This window comes from Seriola dumerili, unplaced genomic scaffold, assembly GCF_002260705.1.
Source record: "Seriola dumerili isolate Sdu_G_001 unplaced genomic scaffold, Sdu_1.0 BDQW01000192.1, whole genome shotgun sequence".
NCBI lineage: Eukaryota > Metazoa > Chordata > Actinopteri > Carangiformes > Carangidae > Seriola > Seriola dumerili.
In genome coordinates this window covers 868204-885138 of record NW_019174447.1, presented here as the reverse complement: position 1 = coordinate 885138, position 16935 = coordinate 868204, and the positions used below count along the sequence as shown (strand labels likewise).

The following is a 16935-nucleotide window of genomic DNA, read 5'->3' as shown; positions in this document are numbered from 1 at the left end:
TTGAATAGAGTGGAAACCATTTATACTGATCACGTCTGTGTGGGCCAGGCTACATCTGCTCAGTTTTCTACATTTACATTGGTCAGCAGATATTTAAGTGAATGTAATTAATCACCACATGAGGGACCTCTGTGGTCATCTATGGAATCACAATCAGGTCTTCCTGTCCCTCTGGTTTCCCTGCTTTCCCTGTGAATCTGAACACTCATAATCTAAATCCTGTGGATCACAACTCTCACAAACAACTGGCTTCTCTCCACTGACCTTAAACCACTTTTTTTGCACCCTCCCACTGTGATCTGGCTTATAAATGTTTGATGATGCCTAATTTGGACTTTGGAGTTGATGGACTCACCATCTATGGTATCTGGACCACCTGTGTTTGAATACAGTGATGGATGGATCTCTGTATCCTGCCTGATGGACAATGTGGGTTATTTATAATGTCCAGGGTCTTCTGATTGTATCAAAGACTACTCAGGGTTTTTTTTTCTTTGTTGGTTCCTGCTTTTTTAATTTTTTTTGTTACAAATTATGAATGAGGCTGTTGTCACTTGACTGATATTCAGCAAACTTATGACTGATGTTGGCAGAGTCTGGTCTTGTCCTGTACCAGACCATTTTGTGTACGGTAGATGAATAAGTCTGACCCAGTTGGAACAATACTTTGCAGTTCTTTTTGATTTTGTGCATTTGTTTGTTTTTAATGTCTCCTATCACTGCAGCACATCTTTTAAAATGGTGTTCTAAGTCACCTTCCTGATTTTATGCAGTCTTGATATGACTTATTCAAATATTTCTATTTTCATTCAATTTTTTTCTATTGTTTTTAAATGCTATACTAATGTAATCTTAATGTTCTATTGTTAATGTATTTCCATGGCTCTGTAAAGCTCTTTGAACTGCCTCGTGTCCGAATGGTGCTATATAAATAAACTGACCGTGCCTTTCTGAATGTGAGAGTTTATGAAATGTGAACAGGATTTGAGAGGCTGCAATGCTGCATTTGAGAAAGTTTCATTTTTATTTGTCTTTGCATGAGAAAAAAAAATCTACAAGCTCACAACTCTTTACACAGTTTTCCCTGAAAAAACTTCTACAAAGACAAACTCCTTTGAAGAGGCGCTCAGGTGTTTTGCTACGAAAATACCATAAACAACATAAATGCTGCTCACTGACAAAATGTCGTTCACATTTTTTGTCTTCACTTTTCCTCTCGCCCTCCCTCACATACTTGCCTCTCTCTGATTCTTGAATATATCATGGAATCAAGTGTTTCTTCTACACTAGGTTGATCTCAGGTCAGTACGTGACAGCTCACACAGTCTAGGCTGGCCATTCTTACTGTTGTAACATGTCCATTGAAAACAATGTGAATGTGAATTATGCATGCATGTCATATGATGCAGCATCCGCTCTAACAGTATCTCTCTGTTGCTTTATAGAATGTAGAAGGAAAAAAATCAGTGCACTACAAACAACTGGTGGAAGCAGACTGTTGTAATCTGTTTCTATTCCATCTGTCTGTCCTTCCTCCACTCTGGCATCAACTCCACGTCCTCCTCTTCATCTTCTTCTTCTTCCAGTGTGGAGCCCCTCATCTGGCCCCAGAGTGGAGCCAGTCTCCCCTCTGCTGTCACACCCATCGGCTGGATGATCTGGTCTCTGGACGGGCCGCAGGGAGACACAGTCGCAATTAGTTTCTCTCTCAGCCTCCAAACACCATTTGTCCCACATTGTAAACACCATAACTCCACACTCACTGTGACAGTCTGTTGATCATGCTGATGAGGCGCAAAGCCTCCTCTTCTTTCTCCTCCTCTGTCATGCCCTCCATTGGATCCGGCTGCTCCGCCTCCACCCGTCCAGTCACCAGGTTAATCCTGGCTCTGGCCTCCCGGTACTCCTCTGTGTCCGAGTCCGAGTCGCTGGAGTACTGGGGGGCGTACAAGCTGGCGCCCGAGTTCCTTCTGCCGTTCAGCAGCCCCCGAGCTGCCAGCAGCCCCGCAGCGTTGCCATAACCCGTGTATTTGACAAAGCGGCTGACTGTGAGGGGACACAACATGCAAACTTCACTGCTGGGTTCTCTTTACGTGTGAAGTCGTTCACAGTCATTCACTTAACTTTTCCTTAAAGCTGTTTCACAGTGATTCAGTACGGTGGCCCTGAGAGCTCAACATGCCGCAACTTAACCATACACATGCACATGCAAATAAACAAAACACCAGAAAACATCTTCATCAGTTTGACAACATGTGCTGCAAACATTCCATACATTCCTCTGCACTTGTTGTTCAATGCTTGTAACTTCAAAAGTTACAAAGCACATGTGTTGTCAAATTGATGGAGGTGTTTTTTCTGTGTTTTGTCTATATGCGTGTGTTTTCTTAAGTTGCAGTGCGTTGAGCTCTCTGGGCCACCATAAGAGCTTCCATCAGAGTGGCTTTAACTACAGTCTGACCCATCACTGTCAATAGGCCAAGATAAGACTATGAATGAGTCCAGTTAGTATAGATCTGCATTGCAGATAGTATTTTATTCGGTTTTATTAAAACAACCTCTAGAATCAGATCAGCGGTCTGTGAGACACATATCTGAAAACTGTACAGTCATAGTTGTCACAGTCTATATGCATTTCTTTGTTAATTCTTGTGTCTCCATCATTTTTCCTCAGTATCTGTCAAACACAGGGGCTCTGTCGTGGGAGTAAATGAGTCTGTCGTGAACAGTGAGTGTACCGTCCTCCTTGCAGAGCACAAACAGCAGCTCAGCAGCGCAGTCCTTCAGGTCTGTGTCGACGTGGGTCATGAGGCGGACCAGCTGGCCTCTCAGTGTGGTGTCCTGCTCAGGTCGGATGGCTACGTCCCTCAGTGGAGGTAAGATCTGAGGTCAGAGACAAGAGTCACTCTGATGTTAAGGTTTTCAGTTTTTCTTGTACCACAAGGCCACAAACATGATGATATCCAGGAATGAGTATGACAGTACAGATTGGACCGGAACTGATCTCGGACTCAAATCCAGTTTCCTTTACCACACCTGGGCTCAGAGGGTCAGCTCAGTCAAGTATCTGGATTTTGCTCAGCAGCGTTCAACTGAAGTGAACTGTAGCTGCAGACTGAAGGAGATGCTGTCCTGATGCTGTTGTCATCTCAAAATATAAATAAATAATGCTCAAAATATTTGATGGAAGTTTACATGACGACATTTGAAAAGAACAAGTTACCCTCTGTCGTAAGTAGTGACGCGTCTCTCTGTGAACCCGTGAGCTCTCGGTCAGCAGGTTCAGAACAGGGGTCAGTTTCTCCTTCAGCTTCTGACTCTGTGGAGGAGCACATTAACATACATGACTGTTTTCTCCAGTTTGACTTTGACTTCAGGAGGATTTGATTTTTTCATACCATAGAAAAGGTGATGGGCGTTCATGTGTTGTCAGACTGATGAAGGTGTTTTTCTGAATGACTTTGTGTTTTGCCTGTTTGCGCGTGTTATCTCAGGTTGCAGTGTGTTGAGCTCTCAGGGCCACCATAAGCAAGACTGTTTAAACAGAATCTACAAGACGACACCTTCAGTGTGTAACCAGCTGATGAATGACTGATAAAATACACAATGACTATAACTAGTGAACAGAGTGAAACGTTTCCCTGTGGTTTTAAAAGTATTAAATCACTGAGGATACATCTCTCTCTTTCTTTAGACCTGCAGCTGTTTTTAATAACATGATGAAGATGTGAATAAAAGCTACAGCAGCTGCAGTAACAGTCAGGTGTAAATGACAGAATAGAGAATAGAAAACTGCTGTGTGCAGATGCATGATGGGACTTTTACTGACTGACTTCGTGTGAGAGCTCTGTTCGTCTTCTGCCTCTACACCCTGATCTCTCTGATGTCAGGGGCTCATCTGATGAAGTCAGGACGTGAATCGGATCCAACCACCTGCATGCTTTATCTTTATACTTATTCATATGACAACTGACTGACTTACTACTTCAGTATGTAGCTATAGCAGCTGTGATAAAGTAAGTGAGTCCAGTTTCTGTCCATATGGTCGTCACAGACAAATGAGCGTGGACACGCTGAGAGAGCCCAGATTCTCCAGGAGGAGAGAGTCAGAGATAAATTCAGATCTTAATTCACAGGCTTCAATAAAATAGTAGTTGCCTGTTTATCAGTGAGAATTTTATTATGTGTTCTAATGAAGTAATGTCATTTAATTATTTTGGTATCAAACAAAGGAAGCTGCTGTAGTTTTTACATCTTATTCTGTGAAAAGCCTATTTATTCACAATATCACTGCATACTTGTATTTATGTCTAATTAGTCTAATTCAATTTTTAAAATGCTGTAACGGTGTAACTATTTTAGTTAATAGATATTTTGGTGCAGGTGTTGAGTATAAATCATTCAGGTGATGACACCAGGTATCACAACACACATGTGTGTTTACTTCAACACTTGCCCTGTTCAGGCGTCTGTCCATGAACAGCAGCAGGGTGTGGACACAGTCCATGTTGACCCCCTCACACCTGTGGGACGCCTGGTCCACACGCACAGATATCAGGACGTCCAGACAGGTGAGCGGCAGAGCTGACAGGATGTTTACTGTGTGTCTGTGGAGAGAAACGTGAACACATCATCTGTACTGTCAGGCTGAATACTCATCTACTCTATGGGCTGGTCTGGGAACAGTTACACTCTGAAATCAGGTGGACACAGCACTGTGCAGCAGTTTTAGGCTCTAAAAATAAAAAATAATGCCCTGAACAATTTTTTTTTTCTCAATGAACTTCATCCAAAGTTCAATAGAGAGGAACAAACATGAATCAGATCAGTATTTGCTTCAAACCAGCTCCTGTTCTCCTTGGTACACCTGCTCAGTTCTTCAGGTTCTTGTCAGGTGGGTTGTTCCTGCATCGTGGAGAACCTGCCTCAGTTCTTCTGTCTCAGTGTCTCTGTCTCTTCGTGCGATCCAGACTGACTCCTGAGACCAGGTCTCTGTGGGGACTGCAGGACTCCTGGTTCCTTATGACTCTGGCTATGTGTTTGGACTCATTGTCCTGCTGCAGGATTAACCTGGACCAATCAGACGCCTCCTGATGGTGATGATGATGAAGAAGAGTCTAAACATCTAAAGAGCCTAAACCAGTTGCACAGTGCTGCAGATGACATCGTCAGTTTAAGAGGAGTCATGTTTAAAGCAGCGATCTGACCCTTGAAGCTCCTCCAGTGTGTCCTCTCCATCACATGACAGCAGCAGGCAGTGACGCAGCACGGCTGCTAGGTGGCGATACAGAGCAGCATCCTCCTGTAGACAACACAACCCGCCACTGTTAACGGAGCATTTCACTCATAAAGGTCAGTTTAGTTGTCATGGTAACACTATTAACACTACCCAGCCTGTGTGCTGTCCTCTGTGTAAGGAAATAACCCCGATGGTGTTCTAGTGATGTCATCAGGCCGTCTGAGTGTGGAACAACAGGTTGAACAACAGAGGCTGTTAAACCAGGGCTGTGAGCATGTAGCACACACAGAGGGTCTAATGACAGACTGTTGCATTATGGGAAGTGTACACTGTGAAACTTAGGAGGTTAGTGGAACCAACTACACTTAGAACTTTAAATATGAGCTGATCTGACTTCAGTTTTTCTGAGGTGAATGAATGAACTGCTGAAATTCACTCAACTCGTCAAATCGAGTTTAAAGAAACAAATCAACAGACTGACAGATTTCCCATCATGCTCTGTTTGAGAGTTAAACTCTCAGACGTGGTGATATCCTGCTGTGTCTTCAACACATGTGAAGTTAAATCACAGTTGTGTCTTTTCAACAAACAACGTGAATCATGATGAAGGTAAGTACTGTCCAGTCCTGACCCCCTGAATGCAGCGCTGTCTGTGGTCTCTGTACTGACTCTGGTTCTAAGACGCTTTAACAGCTGCAGCTGTAAGTTCCTCAAGTCAAATGAAGAACTAACTCTTTAGATTGAGACATGCAAAAGAAGGGAGAATCTGTCTGTGACTGAAACTCTCCGACCTCAGTTCAGTTAAGTCACAGTTTTAAGGCAGCAGGTGAACTTAGGTTGAACAAACTCAAAAGTGTTTGTCTGTGTTTTTGGCAGCTACTAAACCTCAAGTTACATCAGTAATCTCAAATCCTGCTTCAAAGTACAGGACTCTGGTCTCATCTCTTTGAAAACACTTTTTATGTTTCTTTCAGAATAAGAACAAGAACAATCAGACAAGTTTCTACTAATAATGTAAAAAAAGACACTTTATTCTAATGAATACCTAATTTACTCTCAGCTCTACAGACTGAAACTTTACTCAAACACTCAAACTTGGCTTTATACACCTTATTATTATCTCCGGATGAATCATCATTCTGATTCTTCAGAATACAACTGGATGTGATTGGTTAATATGAAACATGGCTTAAACCAAACGTTTGTTACTGTTAAATGAATCTTAAGTTTACCGCTGTCCGTGTTACCTGGCTGAATAATTAAGATGGGGGCGTGGTCTATTTTCAATTTAACCTCCTATACTTTATATTAGCTTTAACACTTTTAAGGCTCTTGTGTTAAAACCTTCTCCGCCAACTGTAATTGACTTTGCCTAGGTCAACAGACCATTCTCTACAGACCACCTGACCCGTACTCACAGTTTCTAGAAGAATACAGAGACTCTATCTCAGACCCTGTTCCTCATTCTGTTGAGATTCTAATTCAATATTCAGCTGAATGAGGCCTGTGATCCTTTCTGGCTCTTATTGATGCTTTTGGTTTCTATCTCCAGCTGCTTCTGCAGAATCAGTAGTGCAGTATGTTCTGTTTATGTTGGATCGACTCAAGAGACTAAATCTCTTGAATCATTGTCTAAGCTGTTGTCAGTTTATAAACCAAACCCCTTCCTCCTCAGCTTTTGTCCACTTCCCATAATTAATATTGTTAATTTATCACTTGCAGCTTTTCCAACCTGGTTTGACACCTGCTGTGGTTAAACTCATCCAGGGGCTAATTATCAACCAGTCTCTAAGCTGACGAGTTTTCCTCCCTCATGTAATGACTTTACAGAACAAAAGGTGAATGAGCAGCAGGCCACTAATGAATGAATCAGCTGATCAGTCCAGCTGGGGTACTGTGGTGGATTTGTGAGTTCTCACCTCATCTGGCTCCTGCCTGTAGTATGTGTGAGCGATGTTGAAGAGGGTCTTGAGGATCTCAATGACCTCTTGGGACGTCTCCTTGGAGATGGGCGGAGATGTGCGGTCACTGAGCACCTCGTACCCCTCGCCCCACCTCACAGCCAGGCACTGCTCCAGGGCGGTGGTGAGCACTGACACTCCACGCTCCTGAGGAGACAAACATCATCACAGAGTATATCACGGTCAGAGCACAGATCATCAGCACATCAGAACCATGTTCTATCTATTCATCATCAGAGAATCAGAGATAACGATGAGGATGACAGAACTATGATTCTTCTGTTATCAGAAGAAAACAGCCTCTCCGTGCGTCCACAGGTGTGAAAGCTCTCACCTGCTGCAGCTGCAGCCGGAGCTCCGGCCTCAGAGCCGTCAGCAGGAAGAGCAGCCTCAGCTTGTAGAACTGACCCCCGGAGGACGGCCTGCTCCACACACCCTGCTTCACACTCTGCCACAGGCCCTGCAGAAGCCTTCAGAGGAGGAGGAGAGGCAGCTGGTGAGCATGTTCTGAAACACTGTTTTGGTATAAAGAATGCGGAAATAATTGAAATATAACTGAATAATTAAAATAATACTCGAATGCTAAAATAATACTATAATTGTAGTTATGCCTCCACTGGTGACAGTCAGAGCTGGAGGCATATTGTTTTCAGGTTGTCCGTCTAAGGTGCCATTCTCATGTACATGATATCCCAGTAACGCCTTGACGGAACTTTCACTTGGACTCAATGACGAGCCGATGAACCTGAGGTCAAAGGTGAAGGTCATGGTGACCTCATAAAATGGTTTTGGCCTTGTGAACGCGATATCTCGAGAACACAAAAAGGTTTCTTCTATGTTATTACATGATAGAATATGATGAGAATATGAGTGTCACCTGAGTGTGCTGGCCCTCTCCTGAGCCCTGGGGCTGTTGTAGACGACATTACACAAGACTTTCATGGCCTCCTTCCTGCAGACCTCTCCATCTTCCTCCTTCTCCTCCTCCTCACTGTTCTCCTCCCAGGTGTCTTTCTTCCCTCGGGGGAGCACCACAGGAACACCATCATCTCTCCACTTGTAACACTGATGGACTGAGCCGTTTGTGGAGGCAGCCTCAGCTGCAGGGGCAGGAGGTGTTAGCACAGAGCTAACAGCTAAAGGTGTAGCATCCTCTTCCTCAGCCTCCTCACAGCTACATGCTGCTCCTCTCTTCATCTGACTGTGTGTTCTGGCTAAGTGATCCTCAGCCTGTTCCTCGTCCTCCTCCTGCTGCTGTAAGCTGATGCCTCCCAGGTGAGCCAAGGTGAGGAGAGCGCTATCAGTGACCATGGGCCCCAGGGCCCGCCGGTCACGGGACAAGATACGCAGGGTATGAAGGCAAACCCGTAACACTGCAGGCTGGAGTTGAGAGCTGATGAAGCTCAGCAGGGCCGTGGCCAGACGCTGGAGGGACAACCGTTACAGGTTCATGATGTTGGAGAGGAGAAGAAAACAAAGAGGGATATAAAGTACACACGTTCACAACAGGAACACATGCAACACTATAAAACCTTTTATAGTACACACACACCTGGACACACAAATCATGGTCCTACCTGCCGGAGAAGAAGATCAGGTTCCTCATCATCTTCTGAGTCCGTTTCAGAGTCAGAGTCAGGAGGGTGGTCCCTCACTTTGTTCTTCCTGAACTGAGACAGAAAGACAGATGTTACTCAGATGTTCCTCAGTCCTGATCCAAAGCACTGATCTGCTAATTCTGACCAACCTTCCACAGAGGGTTTATTATGGGATGGCATGATTACAGTCACATGGCATCACTTCCTGTATTTTGGTGTACAAATATCACCTTTCTGAAAATCACTGCATCATTCTGTTTGTTTTCTCCCTCAAGCACATGAGGCCCAGGCTGTGTGGCTCTCTCTCTCCCTCCTCTCTCTCTCTCTCTCCTTCCTGCCCCCCTCCTCTCTTTCTTTCTCTCCTCCTGTTCCTCTCTGCAGGTCCTCCCACCTCCAGAGCTGTTTAGAGTCTGGATCTACTGCCCCATGATCCTGCTCAACAGCTGCTGCTGGATTTACTCTAATTAATAATAATTATCACTGTTATTAGCTCTCATTATTACTCATATAGTAACACTAAAGTTAGCATTAACATTATTATTGTTACTGTTACTGTCGCTGCTTCACTATATTAAAATCACATGTGGTCTTTTCCTTACCCCTCTCTCTCTCTCTCTCTCTCTCTCTCTCTCTCCCCCTCTCTCCCTCTCTCTGTCTCTCTCTCTCTCTCTCTCTCTCTCTCTCTCTCTCTCTCTCTCTATCTATCTCTCTCTATCTCTCTCGCTCCCTCTCTCTGTCTCTCCCACTCTCTCCCTCTCTCTATCTCTCTCTATCTCTCTCTCTCCCTCTCTCTGTCTCCGTCTCTCTCTCTCTCCCTCTCTCTCTCCCTCTCTCTCTCTCTCTCTCTCTCTCTCTGTCCCTCTCTCTCCCTCTCTCTCTTTCTCTCTCGCTCTCTCTCTCTCTCTCTCTCTCTCTCTCTCTCTCTCTCTCTCTCTCTCTCTCTTCTTTTCCTTCCGCTGCCGTCTCTTTTCTCCACCGTCATAGAGAGAGAGAGAGAGAGAGAGAGAGAGAGAGAGAGAGAGAGAGAGAGAGAGAGAGAGAGAGAGAGAGAGGAGAGAGAGAGGAGAGAGAGAGAGAGAAGAGAGAGAGAAACAGAGAGCGAGAGAGAAAGAGAGAGAGGGAGAGAGAGAGAAGAGAACAGAGAGAGAAGAGAAGAGAGGAGAAGAGAGAGGGAGAGAGAGAGAGAGAGAGAGAGAGAGAGAGCGAGAGAGAAGAGAGAGAGGGAGAGAGAGAGAGGAGAGAGAGAGAGAGAGCGAGAGAGAAAGAGAGAGAGGGAGAGAGAGGCAGAGAGAGAGAGAAGAGAGAGAGAGAGGAAGAGAGAGGGAGAGAGAGAGAGACGGAGACAGAGAGAGGGAGAGAGAGAGATAGAGAGAGATAGAGAGAGGGAGAGAGTGGGAGAGACAGAGAGAGGGAGCGAGAGAGATAGAGAGAGATAGATAGAGAGAGAGAGAGAGAGAGAGAAGAGAGAGAGAGAGTGAGAACAGAGAGACGGGAGAGAGGAGGAGAGAGAGAGAGAGAGAGAGAGAGAGAGAGAGAGAGAGAGGGTAGAGGAAAAGACCACAAATGTGATTTTAATAATAGTGATAGCAGCGACAGTAACAGTAACAATAATAATGTTAATGCTAACTTTAGTGTTACTATATTGAGGAATAATGAGAGCTAATAACAGTGATAATTATTATTAATTAGAGTAAATCCAGCAGCAGCTGTTGAGCAGGATCATGGGGCAGTAGATTCCAGATACTCTACAGCTCTGGAGGTGGGAGGACCTGCAGAGAGGAACAGGAGGAGAGAAAGAAGAGAGGAGGGGGCAGGAAGGAGAGAGAGAGGAGAGGAGGGAGAGAGAGACCACACAGCCTGGGCCTCATGTGCTTGAGGGAGAAAAACAAACAGAATGATGCAGTGATTTTCAGAAAGGTATATTTGTACACCAAAATACAGGAAGTGATGCCATGTGACTGTAATCATGCCATCCCATAATAAACCCTCTGTGGAAGGTTGGTCAGAATTAGCAGATCAGTGCTTTGGATCAGGACTGAGGAACATCTGAGTAACATCTGTCTTTTCTGTCTCAGTTCAGGAAGAACAAAGTTGAGGGGACCACCCTCCTGACTCTGACTCTGAAACGGACTCAGGAAGATGATGAGGAACCTGATCTTCTTCTCCGGCAGGTAGGACCATGATTTGTGTGTCCAGGTGTGTGTTGTACTATAAAAGGTTTTATAGTGTTGCATGTGTTCCTGTTGTGAACGTGTGTACTTTATATCCCTCTTTGTTTTCTTCTCCTCTCCAACATCATGAACCTGTAACTGTTGTCCCTCCAGCTCTGGCCACGGCCCTGCTGAGCTTCATCAGCTCTCAACTCCAGCCTGCAGTGTTACGGGTTTGCCTCATACCCTGCGTATCTTGTCCCGTGACCGGCGGGCCCTGGGGCCCATGGTCACTGATAGCGCCCTCCTCACCTTGGCTCACCTGGGAGGCATCAGCTTACAGCAGCAGGAGGAGGAGAGGAACAGGCTGAGGATCACTTAGCCAGAGCACACAGTCAGATGAAGAGAGGAGCAGCATGTAGCTGTGAGGAGGCGAGGAAGAGGATGCTACACCTTTAGCTGTTAGCTCTGTGCTAACACTCCTGCCCCTGCAGCTGAGGCTGCCTCCACAAACGGCCAGTCCATCAGTGTTTACAAGTGGAGAGATGATGGTGTTCCTGTGGTGCTCCCCCGAGGGAAGAAAGACACCTGGGAGGAGAACAGTGAGGAGGAGGAGAAGGAGGAAGATGGAGAGGTCTGCAGGAAGGAGGCCATGAAAGTCTTGTGTAATGTCGTCTACAACAGCCCCAGGGCTCAGGAGAGGGCCAGCACACTCAGGTGACACTCATATTCTCATCATATTCTATCATGTAATAACATAGAAGAAACCTTTTTGTGTTCTCGAGATATCGCGTTCACAAGGCCAAAACCATTTTATGAGGTCACCATGACCTTCACCTTTGACCTCAGGTCATCGGCTCGTCATTGAGTCCAAGTGAAAGTTCCGTCAAGGCGTTACTGGGATATCATGTACATGAGAATGGCACCTTAGACGGACAACCTGAAAACAATATGCCTCCAGCTCTGACTGTCACCAGTGGAGGCATAATACCAATTATAGTTAATTATTTAGCATTCGAGTATTTTAATTATTCAGTTATATTCAATTATTTCCGATTCTTAGTACAAAAACAGTGTTTCAGAACATGCTCACCAGCTCTCCTCCTCCTCTGAAGGCTTCTGCAGGGCCTGTGGCAGAGTGTGAAGCAGGGTGTGTGGAGCAGGCCGTCCTCCGGGGTCAGTTCTACAAGCTGAGGCTGCTCTTCCTGCTGACGGCTCTGAGGCCGGAGCTCCGGCTGCAGCTGCAGCAGGTGAGAGCTTTCACACCTGTGGACGCACGGAGAGGCTGTTTTCTTCTGATAACAGAAGAATCATAGTTCTGTCATCCTCATCGTTATCTCTGATTCTCTGATGATGAATAGATAGAACATGGTTTCTGATGTGCTGATGATCTGTGCTCTGACCGTGATATACTCTGTGATGATGTTTGTCTCCTCAGGAGCGTGGAGTGTCAGTGCTCACCACCGCCCTGGAGCAGTGCCTGGCTGTGAGGTGGGGCGAGGGTACGGAGGTGCTCAGTGACCGCCACATCTCCGCCCATCTCCAAGGAGACGTCCCAAGAGGTCATTGAGATCCTCAAGACCCTCTTCAACATCGCTCACACATACTACAGGCAGGAGCCAGATGAGGTGAGAACTCACAAATCCACCACAGTTACCCCAGCTGGACTGATCAGCTGATTCATTCATTAGTGGCCTGCTGCTCATTCACCTTTTGTTCTGTAAAGTCATTACATGAGGGAGGAAAACTCGTCAGCTTAGAGACTGGTTGATAATTAGCCCCTGGATGAGTTTAACCACAGCAGGTGTCAAACCAGGTTGGAAAAGCTGCAAGTGATAAATTAACAATATTAATTATGGGAAGTGGACAAAAGCTGAGGAGGAAGGGGTTTGGTTTATAAACTGACAACAGCTTAGACAATGATTCAAGAGATTTAGTCTCTTGAGTCGACAACATAAACAGAACATACTGCACTACTGATTCTGCAGAAGCAGCTGGAGATAGAAACCAAAAGCATCAATAAGAGCCAGAAAGGATCACAGGCCTCATTCAGCTGAATATTGAATTAGAATCTCAACAGAATGAGGAACAGGGTCTGAGATAGAGTCTCTGTATTCTTCTAGAAACTGTGAGTACGGGTCAGGTGGTCTGTAGAGAATGGTCTGTTGACCTAGGCAAAGTCAATTACAGTTGGCGGAGAAGGTTTTAACACAAGAGCCTTAAAAGTGTTAAAGCTAATATAAAGTATAGGAGGTTAAATTGAAAATAGACCACGCCCCATCTTAATTATTCAGCCAGGTAACACGGACAGCGGTAAACTTAAGATTCATTTAACAGTAACAAACGTTTGGTTTAAGCCATGTTTCATATTAACCAATCACATCCAGTTGTATTTCTGAAGAATCAGAATGATGATTATCTGGAGATAATAATAAGGTGTATAAAGCCAAGTTTGAGTGTAGTGTTGAGAAGTTCAGTCTGTAGAGCTGAGAGTAAATTAGTATTCATTAGAATAAAGTGTCTTTTTTTTACATTATTAGTAGAAACTTGTCTTGATTGTTCTTGTTCTTATTCTGAAAGAAACATAAAAAGTGTTTTCAAAGAGATGAGACCAGAGTCCTGTACTTTGAAGCAGGATTTGAGATTACTGATGTAACTTGAGGTTAGTAGCTGCCAAAAACACAGACAACAACTATTTGAGTTTGTTCAACACTAAGTTCACCTGCTGCCTTAAAACTGTGACTTAACTGAACTGAGTCGGAGAGTTTCAGTCACAGACAGATTCTCCCTTCTTTTGCATGTCTCAATCTAAAGAGTTAGTTCTTCATTTGACTTGAGGAACTTACAGCTGCAGCTGTTAAAGCTCTTAGAACCAGTCAGTACAAGACCACAGACAGCGCTGCATTCAGGGGTTTTCCCCCCCCCTCCCCCCAGGACTGGACAGTACTTACCTTCATCATGATTCACGTTGTTTGTTGAAAAGACACAACTGTGATTTAACTTCACATGTGTTGAAGACACAGCAGGATATCACCACGTCTGAGAGTTTAACTCTCAAACAGAGCATGATGGGAAATCTGTCCAGTCTGTTGATTTGTTTCTTTAAACTCGATTTGACGAGTTGAAGTGAATTTCAGCAGTTCATTCATTCACCTCAGAAAAAACTGAAGTCAGATCAGCTCATATTTTAAAGTTCTAAGTGTAGTTGGTTCCACTAACCTCCTAAGTTTTCACAGTGTACACTTCCCATAATGCAACAGTCTGTCATTAGACCCTCTGTGTGTGCTACATGCTCACAGCCTCTGGTTACAGCCTTTTCAACCTGTTGTTCCACACTCAGACGGCCCTGATGACATCACTAACAACATCATCGGGGTTATTTCCTTACACAGAGGACAGCACACAGCTTGGGTTAGTGTTAATAGTGTTTACCATGACAACTAAACTGACCTTTATGAGTGAAATGCTCCGTTAACAGTGGCGGGTTGTGTTGTCTACAGGAGGATGCTGCTCTGTATCGCCACCTAGCAGCCGTGCTGCGTCACTGCCTGCTGCTGTCATGTGATGGAGAGGACACACTGAGGAGCTTCAAGCGTCAGATCGCTGCTTTAAACATGACTCCTCTTAAACTGACGATGTCATCTGCAGCACTGTGCAAGCTTAGGAGGTTAGTGGAACCAATACACTTAGAACTTAAAATATTGAGCTGATCTTGACTTCAGTTTTTCGAGGTGAATGAATGAACTGCTGGAAATTCAACTCAACTTCGTCAAATCGAGTTAAAGAAACAATCAACAGACTGACAGATTTTTCCCATCATGTCTGTTTGAGAGTTAAACTCTCAGACGTGGTGATATATCCTGCTGTGTTCTTAACACATTGTGAAGTATAAAAATCACAGTTGTGTTCTTTTCAACAAACAACGTGAATCATGATGAAGGTACAGTACTGTCCAGTTCCTGACCCCCTGAATGCAGCGCTGTCTGTGGGCTTCTGTACTGACTTCTGGTTCTAAGACGCTTACAGCTGCAGCTTGTAAGTTCCTCAAAGTTCAAATGAAGAACTAACTCTTTAGATTTAGACAGCAAAAAGAAGGGAGAATCTGTCTGTGACTGAAACTACTCCGACCTCAGTTCAGTTAAGTCCACAGTTTTAAGGCAGCATGTGTGAACTTAGTTGAACAAACTCAAAAGTTTGTCTGTGTTTTTTGGCATCTACTAAACCTCAAGTTACATCAGTAATCTTCAAACCTGCTTCAAAGTACAGGACTCTGGTCTCATCTCTTGAAAACACTTTTATGTTTCTTTCAAGAATAAGAACAAGAACAATCAGACAAGTTTCTACTAATAATTGTAAAAAAAGACACTTTATTCTATGAATACTAATTTACTCTCAGCTCTACATACTGAAAACTTTACTCAAACACTCAAAACTTGCTTTATACACCTTATTATTATTCTCCAGATAAATCATCATTTCTGATTTCTTCAGAAATACAACTGGATGTGATTGGGTAATATGAACATGCTTAAAACCAAACGTTTGTTTACTGTTAAATGAATCTTAAGTTTACCGCTTGTCCGTGTTACCTGGACGAATAATTAAGATGGGGGCGTGGTCTATTTCAATTTAACCTCCTATACTTTATATTGCTTTAACACTTTAAAGGCTCTTGTGTTAAAACCTTCTCCGCCAACTGTAATTGACTTTGCCTAGGTCAACAGACCATTCTCTACAGACCAAACCTGACCCTACTCACAGTTTTTTTCTAAGAAAGGAAAAAATTAACAAAAACCAGGGGAAAAGGGGGAAACTCTAATCTCAGACCCTGTTCCCATTCTGTTGAGATTCCTAATTTCAATATTCAGCTGAAATGAGGCCTGTGATCCTTTCTTGGCTCTTATTGATGCTTGGTTTCTATCTCAGCTGCTTCTGGCCAGAATCAGTAGTGCAGTAGTTCTGTTTATGTTTGGATCGACTCAAGAGACTAAATCTCTTGAATCATTGTCTAAAGCTGTTTGTCAGTTTATAAACCAAACCCCTTCCTCCTCAGCTTTTGTCCACTTCCCATTAATTTAATATTGTTAATTTATCACTTGCAGCTTTTCCAACCTGGTTTGACACCTGCTGTGGTTAAACTCATCAAGGGCCTAATTATCAACCAGTCTCAAGCTGAGAAGTTTTCCTCCCTCATGTAATTGACTTTACCAGACAAAAGGTGAATGAGCAGCAGGCCACTAAATGAATGAATCAGCTGATCAGTCCAGCTGGGTACTGTGGTGGATTTGTGAGGTTCTCACCTCATCTGGCTCCTGCCTGTAGTATGTGTGAGCGATGGTTGAAGAGGGTTCTGAGGATCTCAATGACCTCTTGGACGTCCTCCTGGGATGGGCGGAGATGTGCGGTCACTGAGCAGCCTCTACCCCTCGCCCAACCTCACAGCCATGGCACTGCCAGGGCGGGGTGAGCACTGGACCACTCCACGCTGCCGGAGGAGACAAACATCATCAAGAGTATATCACGGTCAGAGCACAGTATCATCAGCACCATCAGAACCATGTTCTATCTATTCATGCATCAAGAGATCAGAATAACGATGAGGATGGACCAGAAACTATGATTCTTCTGTTATCAGATGGAAAACAGCCTCTCCGTGCGTCCCACACGGTTGAAAGCTCTCACCCTGCTGCAAGCTGCAGCCGGAGCTCCGGCCTCAGAGCCATGTGTCAGCAGAAGAAGCAGCCTCAGCTTGTAAACTGACCCCCGGAGGACGGTCTGCTCCACACACCCTGCTTCACACTCGTGCCAACAGCCCTGCAAAGCCTTCAGAGGAGAGGAGAGCCTGGTGAGATGTTCTGAAACACTGTTTGGTATAAGAATGCGAAATAATTGAAAATATAACTGAATAATTAATAATACTCGGAATGCCTAAAATAATACATAATTGTGAGTTATTGCCTCCTGATGCTGGTTCAGGTGACCGAGTC

General features: G+C 44.4%; 1 protein-coding gene across 1 annotated transcript in view; it reads right to left on the bottom strand.

Annotated features, from left to right (window-relative positions):
- Positions 1–1001: 1001 nt before the first annotated feature.
- The window catches only part of LOC111227953 (synembryn-A-like), a 21015-nt gene continuing 5081 nt past the window's right edge, over positions 1002–16935 (bottom strand). The window contains exons 5-14 of the mRNA XM_022753706.1: positions 8778–8870; positions 8078–8625; positions 7535–7670; positions 7159–7347; positions 5208–5302; positions 4457–4607; positions 3224–3319; positions 2739–2883; positions 1764–2046; positions 1002–1665 (exon numbers count right to left, since the gene is read on the bottom strand). Of these exons, the coding sequence (XP_022609427.1) occupies positions 1512–1665; positions 1764–2046; positions 2739–2883; positions 3224–3319; positions 4457–4607; positions 5208–5302; positions 7159–7347; positions 7535–7670; positions 8078–8625; positions 8778–8870 (1890 nt within the window). The 3' untranslated portion in view covers positions 1002–1511. The remainder of the gene's footprint in view (positions 1666–1763; positions 2047–2738; positions 2884–3223; positions 3320–4456; positions 4608–5207; positions 5303–7158; positions 7348–7534; positions 7671–8077; positions 8626–8777; positions 8871–16935) is intronic.